Raw genomic sequence first — 13732 nt, forward strand, 5'->3', positions numbered from 1 at the left:
CTCTTGTCTCTTTGAAGGTTTGTTCTTCTTCATTGAGAAAATTTGAAGCTGAAGGTAAATGTGTGTATGAACTTTGAAGATTTGACTTCAATTTTGATGAACTTTGTTGTTCTTCATTGATGAACTTCAACTGGAGTAAAATGGGGAACCAACTTTGTTGAAGGGTTTCTTCAATTTTCTGTGAATTTAGAGGGAGAATTTGGTTTCAGAAGATGGAAAATGGTAAAAAGAACGTGGGTATGGGTAAATGGGTGAGACTGATGAGTTAGGAGAGAGAAACGTGCAATTCCTTTAATTAAGGAGTAAAAAATGTATAATTAATTATACCCTTAATTAATTATGGTATATAATTGATAATTTAGTATACTAAGTGTAATTAAGTCAAACCTTAAACATTGAGGGTAATAAGGTTTCTTACGTGACATAGAAATGTAAAAATCTCAATCTTCAAATTTGGTCACTTTTGGGCCTTTTTCTTTATCTTTTGTGTGCTTCTGTATTTTTTTTTTTTTTCAAAACTTTTATATGCTTCTGTCTACTTTCGGTAACTTTCACCACTCTTTAGGTTTATAATTTTGACTAATATTTAAGTTTTTTATGTTCGCGGTCCTGGTTTTGCTGTTGCTTTTATTTGTTAGTGTAGCTTGGACAACTAGATCTCATGGTGATAAAATGTTTTCCTAGTCGTTTGAAGATTAATTTCTTCTTCATAAATTGGTTTGATTAATCCAAAATAGAAGTTTACGTAGACGTTATAACCCACTAAATTTCCTTCTCACTTCTCCAGTTACATGACGGAAACTAATTGAACAAGATATTTATCTTCCTTAAAGTTCAACTTGTTAAAGAATAGGAGTTAAAAACCTTTTCCTTTGATGCATATGAACGTTAAATTGTTGATGTTTAATACAGATATGTAGGCTCAACTTGGAAGTGGTGTCGTATTTATAAAAATAAAAACAATAAGTATTATTTAATAGTATCAATTTCCTAAAAATTGAAAGCCTTGGCCCAGTGGTTTAGTTGAATATTATTGCAAATAGAGCTTTAGGTTCGACTCTTATTAGCCTCAAATTTTTAACAAAAATGCTCGCTCAAAGATGTTCAAAAAAAATGTGACCTTTACAAGGTCAAATATGAGCTTGACTAGTGAACCAAGAAGTACTCTTTGACAAAAAAGAGTGTCATTATTATATATTGCTTTATTTTTGTAGAATATTAATATAAACATTTAATAATTTATTCTGGCGATGACACCGCTTCAACTAATATAATATGGGAGAAATTCAAAAATAGCCAGATTTACAACTGGTCGTTCAAAAATAGCCCAGTTTCAAAAGTAATCGAAATTTAGCCACTTTTCATGTAAAGATAAATCTGAGCGAAAACACTGTTCAAAACCCGAAAAAATACGCCAGTATATTATGCTGGAGTTCCAGCATAACTACACCAGAACTCCAGCATAATATACTGGAGTTCCAGCAAGTATACCGGTCCAGCACAATATACTGGAGTTTAGAGCATCGGTGCTCCAGTCTCCAGTATATTATACTGGAGCCAGCAAAGTATACCGGTCGAGCATAATATGCTGGAGTTCATACACAGGTGCACCGAGCTCCAGTATATTATGCTGGACCGATCTCTGCTGCAGACTCTTATTTGTAATATTTCTCTCATCCGTTATATGTCGTTATTTTTTTTTTAATTTAATAATATTTCTTATAACCGCGCGAAGCGCAAAAAATTTCACTAGTTATATTATTATATGTCAACTTAAGTTAGATAGTGTAAAAATATAATACATAACACAAAACTCATATATTAGTTCCAAATTAAAGAGTACAGAAAACATGGGACACCACAACACATTAACAAGATACATATGGACACCATTGCTTTCCACACATGGAAGCAATCCTGTGTCCTGATATGGAGTAGCAAACTCACTTTTTTTCTTAATACACAGAAGCGGGCATGGCCGCCTATATACACATAGAGTCAGCACACTGCCCTTACACAACTTCAAACATACGACGTGAAGAAATTAAAACTCACACGAGTGCATGAAACAAAATCAAGCACTACTTTTCAGACTCTTATTTGTTACTTATAAGCTGGAAATGTAAAACAAAGGAACAAGCTGATGAAGTTGTTCTCAGTGCATCCCAGGGATCTTGTCCTTGATCTTGTCCATCATTCCCTTCTTCTCTCCTCCTTCAGTACTATAAGTTGTTTGTGCATGTTGGTTGTATTCACCTTCCTGTTGGGCATGTCCTCCTGGCATCTTCTCCATTATCTTCTGCTTCATTCCCTTCTTCCTTCTTCCACCTTCACCATCATCCTCAGACTGCAAACCACATAAATAAAATCACGTTAGAAGGGTATATTTCACAAAGTAATAGAGGACCAAAAAACTCCCAATATTCCATTTTATATGACACTTATCTTTTTCTTTTTAGTCTTTGAAAAAAATGACACTTTTATATATGTAAAAGATCTTTAACTTAAAAAATTGCATTGCACCTTTATAGATGTACTTTTAATTTTGTAGTCATAAAAATGTCATGACACGTTTAAACCTACAAATTCTCTAAGAGGAGTACTAGTATTTTTTGATACGTCCAAAAAATTTTCTTGCTTGAACTTTCTCAATCAACTAAACTAATACTATCATAAAATCATGAAACGAGAGATATCAGAAAAGAATATTGATGCTACAACACTTACAGAGCTAGAGCTGTCGGATCGACGAAGCTGTTGTTGGCCCTCATGGTGCTGGGTATGCATACCACCAGTACCCATACCCATTCCAGTACCTTGGGTTCCATACTCTCCACCCATGGCCCCCATTCCAGTACCACCCTGATGAGTTCCATAGGCTCCACCACCAGTGGCCCCCATACCCATACCAGTATCTTGGCCTTGGATTCCATATTCTCCACCACCCATGCCCCCCATACCGCCAGTACCTTGCTGAGTTCCATAGGCACCAGTGCCCATGCCCCCAGTTTCTTGGACCCGGTTTCCATATTCATCAGTCTGGCGCATTTGCCCCTGGCTACCGTATCCCTCGTTGTATTGTGCCATCTCTTTCAGACAAACAAAATTTGAAGAAAAAAAGCTACTAGAATATTGTACTTGCTTTGGCTATTGCAGATACAAGAAATGGAAGTTTGGTTTGTTGTGATGGAATGAGCTGCAGGAAGTAGGGATTTATATATGGGAAAGGAGAAGCTGAAAAGGCTACTTCGAGGCATAACAGGTGTTAAGTGACTAATGGAGTTGAGGGTTTTAGGATAATGAAGAGTGATCGTGGCAGCAGAGAGTTGAAGACAGGTGGTGAGTGTCGGCTGGGAGCTAGATCAAGAGAGGAGTAATTAAAAGATTGGAAGAAGATATTTGACAGCTGAAACAGTGAAACTTACGCAACTAGAACAAAAATGAAGGTGACACTTCGCAGCGTTACACTGAGCGAGGTTAAGAGCATAGAATGGAAGACAAGTGTATTGATCAGTGTCGACTGGACATAAAGATGGACGAAGATTTTTAACTGATAAATTAATGTGACACTTTGCTGCTTTAGAAGGAGGTTAATGACAAATAATTATTGCTACATCCAACGAAGGGAAGAGGAAATTTCATTTTGGGGGTATGGACTAAGGAGTACATACCAACTATTTGGGACTTGAAATTCCAATAGCCTTAAACGTGGCATGATAAGAGAGGCAGCACCTATGACTCATCCTTCTGACATATAACTGAAAATTAGGATAAGCTTTTTTTTCCTTGGTCCCTTATGATAAGAATTTTGGATAATTTTCTGGATAAAATATCAAAGCCCGTACGCGGATGTATCTAGCTAACTGAGATAACATAAGCCCTTCGCGCCCTTTGTTTTATGATTTGATTCCAATTTTCTTAATCCTATTAATAGCCCGTTTGGTCAAGCTTCTGTAATCCTAAATGCACTTTTTTTTTCCAGAGTTGAAGTGTTTGCCAGATTTTTGGAAGAAAAAAAAGTGCGTTTGAGGAATAGAAGTAGTTTTGGAAAAACAGAAAAAGTAGCTTATCTCTAAAAGCACTTTTGAGAAAAAAATATACTTAGAAGCAGTTTTTGAAAGCTTGACCAAACACTAATTGATGCTCAAAAATATTTTTTAAATTAATTAGCCAAACACAAACTGCTTCTCACCAAAAGTACTTTTGAAAAAAATACTTCTCAAAATAAGCTGATTTTTGAAGCTTGGCCAAATAGGCTATAAATGTGGGGTAGACTTTGCCTGTATCTAGGAGTATTTTTTATTTTTGGATGTCCTAACAAGAATTTGAAGAGAGAAACTCGCCTCAGACCTTTTTGGATTCTTTTTTTTTTGGTCGGAAAGATAATTGCATTAATCACAAAAGTTGCTACAGAGAGGTCGATGTTGTTGCATCTAGGTTATAGTTTAAATTAGTTTGATCAATACAGAAACTACTGCCTCTAAAACTAACACTGCTATCCAGTGCATTATCGCTAGAGGGAGTTGCTACTTGTTGTCGTTTGTCCCATTGTAGGTGTTGTGTCCCTGTTGTCTTCCTTAGGCGAGTGTCTCCTGCTTGATCCATTTGCAAAAAGATGCTGACAAAATCTGGTTGTTGTTCAAAAATGGTTGTAGTGGTAGAAGAGTCCATGCTGCACCCCGCTTTTGCTAAGCTATCAGCCACCTCGTTCCCCTCTCTGTAGATGTGCGTGATAGGAGGATTAAGCAGCTGGTCCAGGAGGTGCCTGCAGTCATGAATTAAATTAGTATAAAGGGGGTTATCTTGTTGTAACATCGTGATTACCTCTGTTGCAACGATGTTAATTTCCAGTGGAGTCAAATGATATGCTCTTGTCAGTTCGAGTCCGTAGAATAGAGTTTGTAGTTCTGTTTGGACAATGTTGGCATTGTCCAAATTCCCTGCAAAACCTACGATCCAATTTCCATTGGAGTCACGTATTACTCCGCCTATACCTGCTTTATGAGTTAATGGGATTACTGCCCCATCCGTGTTTAATTTATAGTAGTTTGGTTTTGGAGGGATCCATTTTATGGGTTGCAGTAATTTTTGTTTTGTTGTTCTTGCAGCAAGATAGGTGAATTCTAGAGCATGATTAGTAATCTGTGTAAGAGTTAAGTGTTTTCTTGTATTATTGAAGTTGTTGTGGTTACGATTTAGCCAAATATCCCCTAATGTGTATGAGAGAAATGTTTTTCTATTTATAAGGGGAGGCATATTGCTGTAATTTGTGTTCATTATTTTGAGTATCCAATGGTAGGGTTGTGGGTATCGATTGAAGTGATTGATAATATGAGTTAGTCCTAATTCATTCCAGATGTGAGCTACATGTTGACAATGGAGAAAGACGTGGTTGATTGTCTCTGTTACTGCATGGCAAAGTTGGCATTAGTCGTCGATTGTGATGCCTATATGATGAAGATAAGATTTTGCTGGGAGTCTATTATGCATGATGAGCCATAGGAATATTTTTATCTTAGGAGGTATTTGTATTTTCCATAACCAAAGATAAGGATTTTGGGATTCCTGCCTTTGTAATTCTTTTTCTAGTAAATGCGAGTACATTGACTGAACAATAAAAGTTCCATTAGTTGTAATTCCCCAGGATAGAGTGTCTACTTTGGTTGTGTAAATGGGTATATTAACCCTATTTAAATGCGTTTTAAAATCGTTGGTCACATTAAAAGGAATTTGTGCCCAATTCCAAGTATTATGCTCCGTGTAAGTATTAGTTTTCCTATTTATATGAGCGAGAGGTATAGGCCCATGGAGTAGTGATCTAATAGTGGTATTGGGAGCAATCTATGGTTCTGAACAGAAGTTTATGTTGGAGTGTGTTCCTATTTGCCATTGGATGCCAATTTGGCAGTTTTGCCATCCTAACATAATGTTCTTCCAAATGTGTGATAAACTTTTGTTTGCATTGCTGTTCTTGTATTTATGAATAAGAGTGGAAGCCCATAAGGAGTTTGGATATTGAAAAAGGCGCCATGCCAAGCTAGCCAGTAGTGCCTCATTTTTTAAATTTAAGTTTTTGTATAACTAAGCCTCCTATGTTCTTGGGCATTATTACTGTTTTCCAGTTTACCAAGTGAATTTTCCTTTTTTGTTGTGTACTTCCCCAAAGGAAATTACGCATGTATTGTTCTATTTTTTTCAGAATTGATTGAGGGATTGCAATGAATTGCATTATGTGAGTTGGTAAACTTGATAGTGTGGCTTTGATAAGAGTTATTCTCCCAGGGAGAGAAAGAAACTTTGTTTTCCATCATGCCAAGCGAGCTTTGAAGTTATCTAAGAGATGTTGGAAGTCTGATTGTTGAGGACGTTTTTGGAACATTGGGAAGCCTAAGTATTTCCCAAAATGTTTCCCTTCATGCATATTAAATCTTGCAAGGATGTTGGATTTGGCTTGAGTATTACAGTTATTGGAGAAGAAAATTCTTGATTTATGGAAGTTGAGTGTTTGTCCTGAAAGCTTAGTAAAGGTGTTGAGTGTATCAATAATGGTGGTGCAACTCTTATCTTGCACTGTAGAGAGTAATATAATGTCGTCTACGAAGAAGAGATGTGAGAGTTGCGGTCCATTTTTTGAGAGTTTAATAGGGTTCCATCGTAGGTAATCTACAGATTAGAATATATTCCTAGATAGACGTTCTAAGCACATAATAAATAAGTAGGGTGATAATGGGTCTCCTTGACGGATTCCCCTAGTGGGGTGAAAGAATTGAGTGGGTGATCCGTTTATCAGGATAGATATGGACGATGTTGTGACGCAGGACATGATAAGAGATATTAGATTTTTTGGCAAGTTGAAATAGTGAAGTGATCTATGGATGAAAGACCATTCGAGCTTGTCAAAAGCTTTTTTCAAATCTAATTTGAGCAACATGTGACCTATTCGTCCTTTTTTCTTCTTTTTTAAGTGTTGAAGTATTTCTTGTACAATGATAGCGTTATCTGAGGCCCTTTTCCCCTGTTGAAAACTGGATTGCGTGGGTCCAACTATTTTATGTAGAAGAGGTTTGAGCTTGTTAACAATAATTTTTTAAGTTGTGTTACATAAACTAATGGGCCGATACTGAGTGATTGCTACAGCGTTTTTTACTTTAGGAATTAAGCACAAATAAGTCGTGTTAAGTTGTTCTGTGATTTTGCTGTCCTGGAAAGCATTATGGCAACATTTTATTAGTGATGGACTTACATGTTGCCAATAAGTTTGGAAAAAATATGGGTGAAGGCCATCTGGCCCAGGTATCTTTAAGGGTTGGAAAGAGAAGACTGCTTGTTTGATTTCATGTAGGTGCAGTGGTTTAGCTAGATGCTGTTGATCATTGTAATTTAATGAGTTACTTATTGGAGAATTTTTTGTGATATGCTTAGTGAAGCAGTGTTGTGTGGTAAAAAGGTCATTGTAGTAGTTGATTATGGAGTTGTGTATTTCCGTTTGATCAAAAGTTCAATTTCCTACACTATCTTGTAGATCATTTATGCGATTACGTCTACGTCTTTGTAAGATAGACATGTGGAAATTTTGGTGTTTGCGTCACCATCATTTAGCCACTGAATTCTAGATTTCAATTTCCAAAAATCTTCTTCTTGCCTAAGTAAATTGCTAAACTCTTTAGTTAGCTGTATTTCTAGGTTCTGAAGGAAGTGGCTCGTAGGATAGTGGATTGAATTCTGTATACCATTAATTCTATTTAAAAGCTTCCTTTTTTTTTTTTGTGAAAAGGTTCCCAAAAGTATGCTTATTCCAATGAGTAACATTGTCCCTAAAAACTGTCAGGGCTTCTTCTAAAGAGGATTATGTTGCCATGATTGTTGAATTATATTAATAAGGGAAGGGCCTGAAGTCCAAATTTTTTCAAAACGGAATACTTTATTTCTAGGGACCCTATTTTGTTGAAGTGTGACCAAAATAGGGCAATGGTCAGAATATGTGCGTGGTAGGTGTTGTACTACTGTTTCCGGGTAAATTTGGAGCCAATTAGAATTAGCGAGTATTCTATCCAATCGCTCTAGAATAGTATTCCCATTCCTACGTTTGTTTGTCCATGTATACCTACTACCCTTAAATCCTAAGTCAAGTAAGTTACAATAATTTAGACAATTAGCAAAAGCATCCACCCTTGAGTTATTAATAGGATTACCCCCAAATTTTTTATTTTGTCTAATTACCTCATTAAAATTCCCTCCAACTAGCCAAGAGCCCTTATAAGAATCATATACACAGTTCAAATTTTGCCATAGTAAGCTACGTGAATGAACAGTATTATTTGCATAAATGGAAGAAAACAACCATTTTATAGGGTCAGGCAATACCTGGACCATGCAGTGCACTTCCTGTGTAGTCATGGTAAGTTCATCCACAAGTACCAAATCTGCATTCCATAGTAAAGCTATGCCATTCAAGTAGACAGTCAAGTGACCTAGTTAATTGACAAACTGAATACGCAATAAAATTTAAATTATTACTGTATATATGCAATTTAACGTTGTAACAAGAATTTACAACATCAATACTTATTTTAAAAATTTATGTGTTATAACCTTTAAGTAACTTGATTTTGTCAGTACCTTATACTATGTCATCGGTGCATTTAACTTAAAGTCTTGACAAATTACATCGACATTTTGTGAAATAATTCTCAAACTTTTATTTGAACCATTGGGCTCAACAGTACTCCTCATTGAAGGACCCAACAATCACTCTAGTATCAAATTGGAAAAATCTCACTTTATACCCATTAAGCCAAACTATTTACTTTTTAATATTCAAGCCTAAACTATTTACTTTTCCTACATATGCAGCCCAAACTATTTACCCGACCCACCCATCTTCTCATTTGAAGTACAGAATGTTAAAAACATTCGACTTAATTTTTGCAAGATTACCTGGTAGTGGACTTGAATGGATCTACTTCTTCTCTGCCAGATCGATCTTCATTAAGATGGTCAACCCAAGCTATTGCTCTACCTCCTTTCCTTATGATTTTTGTGTGTGTATGAAGACCCACCATTGTTGAGCTTCAAGCTTCTAAATTTGAAATTTTATTTTGAAGATTTATTGTTTGATTCGATGTGGGTGCTATAAAATATTGCTTATATAGTACCTTCGAGTAAGCTTCCCAAATCTGAATTTTTATGTGTGTTTGAATATCCACCACTATTGGCTTTTGTTTTTGAAGATTTCTTATTTGATTCAAAGTGAGTGTTATTAAATATTGCTTATAGTACCTTCTGGAAGTTCATACTGAAATTTGATCACATTTGAAGTGATTGAGATCGAACCTTTCAGCTGAAAATCGAATAAGAACACAGTTACCTAATAGTATACTGCTACGGTATACAATATGTTGTAGGAGTATATAGCTATATTGCAACAATATACTATTATAGTATACAATATACTGCAACGGTATACTATAATAATCGAAGAAGAACACAGTTACCTAACAGTATACCATTACGGTATACAATATACTATAGGAGTATATAGCTATAATGCAACTGTATATTATACTAGTTATATTTTAAAAAAGGTGACATAAATTAGATTACGAAGAGAAAAAGAATATAAAAAAAGAAGTTAAATGAAATTAGAAAAGGAAAAATAAAAAAAGAAGAAGAAAACGAGAAAAAAGAAAAGGGGAAAAGAAAGAAAAAAAGGAAAAGAAACATAGAAATAAAAAAGAATTGGAGAAAAAAGAGAAAATTCCCCGCAAAAACTACTATGGGTAGGAAATGTAATTAGTTTGATGGGTAGAAAAATAAATGGGTAGACAAGGATAAATAGTTCTGTTTTTGTGGGTAACTGTGTCATTCTCCCGTAAAAATTACACGGGGCGCCCTATTTGGTTGCCCCCATTTAACCTATATCCATTTTTTTTTTTAAAATTTTTAACCCGTACCCAGTTTTTAAACAACTTCAGCCCCTTTCTCCTCCTCCTTCTCCTCCTTCGTTTTCTTCTTCTTCTATTAACAACTGAAAGGCACTATGATTAATTCTCTAATACTACCACCATTCTCAAGCAATGGCTTAAAGAAGAAGAACTCATCCTCAACAGAATCGCTATAATTATGATTGTACAAGCTGCTCATAATATGCTTGTTTTGTCAAATTTGCAGGAAAACTTTTCCACCAGTAGTTAGTCACTGGAGTAAGAAGAATTGCTCCAGCCAATCTGTTACATATTTCAAAAGTCACACAGTTAAACTGGAATGTATTCAGATGAATCATATTATCCAAATAGAAATAACAGCTTTTTTTTTTCAACTGCATCGATTGGTCGTTCAAACTTCCAGCTTTGCGACTTTACTGATATAAATCCTAAGGCCAGTGACTAGAATAACTGAAATTGATAAATATAATTATGTTACTTTATAGTAATTCTTGTTGTTGAGAAATTGAAGAGAAAAGGGGTGGAGTTCGCCAGTTACAAACAAAAACTTCCGCTCTAGAGCCGAAGTTCGCCAGTTACAAAACAAAAACTTCAGCTCTTCGCCGGTTACAAAACAAAAACTTCAGCTCTAGAGCTGAAGTTCGCCAGTTACAAAACAAAAACTTCAGCTCTAGAGCTGAAGTTCGCCAGTTACAAAACAAAAACTTCAGCTCTAGAGCTGAACTTCAGGCCCGGCTACTAGAATGCTGAAGTTTTGCGTGATTGCCTTTGCTACTTCAGCCCCGTATGCTGAAGTTATGCGAAAAAGCGGGTACGCTTGCAATTTTTTTTGCAAAGCGGGCATAAGTTAAAACGTGATACAAAAAGCGGGTATAAATACAATGCCCCAATTCTCCCTATCAAACCAATGGCCTTTTAAGCGGAGAAGACCCAATATTCCAACTATAGGCTGCTATCCCCTGAAATTCAGAAGAATACTTCTACGGTAATCCACACCACTGCATTTGAATGACTCCTTTACCTTGTAAAAAGTAATGTTTCTGAAATCCTACTCACTTCCTCTTCTGGATGGCATGGTCCTTCCCCAAAAACAGGGGAGGGGGGGGGGGGGGAGTTTATGAATAGACGGAATTGAACAAAATCATGAGATGCTGGAATTTTCGTACAATTCGCTATTCTTGAATACAGTGCTTACTTCAATGATACGATCTCATTTAATTTGGGATTATTTTGCAATATAGGGTCGAAAATTCTCTCTAAAAGACAATGAAATTAAAGTTCGTAAAGGTACCAATGGGGTAGGTCAAAAAAATAAATTATGCATACTAGATTATTCTGCAAGCGACTTAGTTCATTTAATCATCATTTCACTCGACATATAGTTTTGTTTCATGCATATTGTTAAAATTTGGCATACCTCATCCATAGTCTCCCTTCATGCTACAGAACATTTACATTCCCACCACCTTGCACTGACCATTGGCGAATTAAACCATATACTAATAATTCCTACGGAGATTAGAAGTCAAATTTTAAGGATGGCAATATTCCTCAAAGTTAATAATTTCTACTAGGTTGAAGAAGAAGAGAAGAGTCAAGCATGAAAGAGAAGAACCAATTAGAGTAGCTAAGGAGACCTGCTTGGTATTCAAACAAGAATGCTAATCAACCAGATATCTATATAAAATTCAACAGCCTCAAGAACGAAGCAGGCAAGTCATCCTTGGCTATCAAACGGTTCTTACCCTTCATGTTAGACCTATCTCCTTAATTTCCTCATTTCTCCTGAACATGCTAATTAATTTGCTCTATTAATAATGAATTTAGAGCTCCATTCCCAGTACTCTATTTATAGCCCATCTCAGAATAGATATCTGATTCTCTCATTCTGCCTTTTAATTACCCATTTGCTCAGGCAAATTGGTCCAACATAATAGTACGTCTTTCCCGAGTGCATGCATGTAATGCCACTTTACCTGATTACCATAAAAGGATATATCCCCATGACGGTGAGGGCTTGAAAATAGCCTCATGTGATTTATGTCCTTTGGCGAGAAAGAATTTCAACGAGGACGAAAAACACATAAAAAATGGAATATCGAATTTTTCGCTGAATATTTGCAATTTATCTCACGGGAGTCAAATAAGCTAGTGAAGTGGAACTAATTCCTGGAATCAAGCCTTTTTCCTTGGATAAGTTCCAACAATAAAGTTAATTGTCAATATCAATTTTGTTACAAATTCCAAAGGATATGCTTATAATTTATTTCCTAAACTGAGAGGGGCAGGTTGCATTTTTGACAGTGTAACAATATGGTTGTTGCTTGATGGACTCTTCTATCAATATTCATGATGCGTGACTCAATTTATTTGCTATAATTATAGCGTGATTTACTTTTACAATTCTAGTCGCAACTTTTTCTAAGCCTAATATCCCTCTATATTAACACAAGAATAGGAGCGCAACTAGCTCGTCAATGGTGTATGAAAGATAGTGATCACACTAATGCGCATCCGATTCATTTAACTTGGTCTACTTTCTATAATTAGGGTGTTTTCGCATTGTGGGCTGTAATTAACAAGACATTCATATTGTGTAACTTTAAGACAAGATATTTTCGCTTGCCTAGCTAAAACTTACACCAATATCATTTTGGCTGGTTGGCTGTATTTGTTATTTGCGCAGAGACGTGAAAGTCTCTGCCAGCGCTTGATCTAATTGTAGTCCTACTATACAAGATATTCCATCTAGCTGTTGAATTTGGATCATTATATGGAGAATTAGAGGTGGCAAATAGACAGGTTAAGTCAAACTTGGGCGGTGGAAACAATCGAGTTAAGGGAGGATTAGGATTAGCTAGGATCTTAGGATGGAGATTTTATTTTAGTTCCACGTATCAACTTTTCCTGTATACACTATATGGCCATAAAAAAAATTTCTATTATATTTATATCCAACCTGTGGCATATATGAACAACCATTTGCAAGGCAGATATTTACGTGATTTGAGTAGCTAGTTGTAAATGGGATGAGTATAAGGCGAAGGTATTTAGAAGATTACAAAGGTAATCGAAGTAATGCTGTTATATTAGTGATCAAATCTGGATCAAGCACTCACTGATCAAAGGAAGAAGATAATGAAGAACAGAGAAAAAAATGAGCAGGAGAAATGAGCTACTTTTTTCGTTGAATTGATCGAGTTACAAATGCAATGTATAGCTAATATGTACAACTAATCACTAATCGCTACTTTAACTTAACAGCTGTGTATAACTGTCACTCCTAACTAACTACCTCACTGACTGCTAACTTCCTAACAAACAGCTCTTACTCTTCAACACCCTCTCTCAAGCTGATGGTTGAAATATGTTCTCCAACCCCAGCTTGGATACAAGATAGTCATGCTGTAGCTTCCCTAAGCTTTTAGTCAGAAGGTTAGCTTGTTGCTCTTTGGTAATGACACATGATGTGTTTTGATCATTCCTTGAACTATTTCTCCCGGACAAAGTGACAATCAATGTCAAAATATTTTGTCTCGATCCAGCTCTCAAACTATATGATCCTCGTCACCAGTCAGCTATCTTTTAGGATTAGCTACAATCCGATGGCAGCTTTGCTGTCACCACTACAACATTATGTATATATAGCTACAAATTTTTAGCTACATATATGAAAATTGTGGCTAATACCTAACAATAGCCACAAAAAATAAAATTTCGTGGCTATACGATTTCATAAAAAAAAATTGCTACAAAATTAAATTGGCAAAGCTAATTTTTCATTTTTG

The 13732-nt window shown here is 35.8% G+C and overlaps 1 protein-coding gene and 1 long non-coding RNA gene across 2 annotated transcripts; both read right to left on the minus strand.

Moving 5' to 3' along the window:
* Window positions 1-1796: 1796 nt before the first annotated feature.
* LOC109220601 (abscisic acid and environmental stress-inducible protein TAS14-like) lies at window positions 1797-3187 on the minus strand. Its single transcript, XM_019385059.1, has 2 exons — window positions 2728-3187; window positions 1797-2347 (listed from the first exon to the last, which is right to left on the minus strand). Exons 1-2 carry the CDS (start codon window positions 3085-3087, stop codon window positions 2156-2158), a joined length of 552 nt encoding a protein of 183 aa, XP_019240604.1. The 5' UTR covers window positions 3088-3187; the 3' UTR covers window positions 1797-2155.
* A 1192-nt stretch (window positions 3188-4379) lies between these two features.
* On the minus strand, window positions 4380-9371 carry LOC109220600. The gene is made up of 3 exons (XR_002067128.1): window positions 8938-9371; window positions 8365-8423; window positions 4380-4765 (listed from the first exon to the last, which is right to left on the minus strand). It is a non-coding gene; the product is annotated as an uncharacterized LOC109220600 (long non-coding RNA).
* Between the last annotated feature and the right edge of the window lie 4361 nt (window positions 9372-13732).

The sequence above is a fragment of the Nicotiana attenuata genome, unplaced genomic scaffold (assembly GCF_001879085.1).
Source record: "Nicotiana attenuata strain UT unplaced genomic scaffold, NIATTr2, whole genome shotgun sequence".
In the NCBI taxonomy this organism is placed as follows: Eukaryota; Viridiplantae; Streptophyta; class Magnoliopsida; order Solanales; family Solanaceae; genus Nicotiana; species Nicotiana attenuata.

Bases quoted from the DNA above. Each gene is read 5' to 3' on its own strand.
- LOC109220601 (XM_019385059.1), bottom strand. From the start codon at position 3,087: ATGGCACAATACAACGAGGGATACGGTAGCCAGGGGCAAATGCGCCAG. The intron at 2,348-2,727 runs GTAAGTGTTGTA...TGTGGTTTGCAG, and splicing joins GATCCGACAGCTCTAGCTCT to TCTGAGGATGATGGTGAAGG.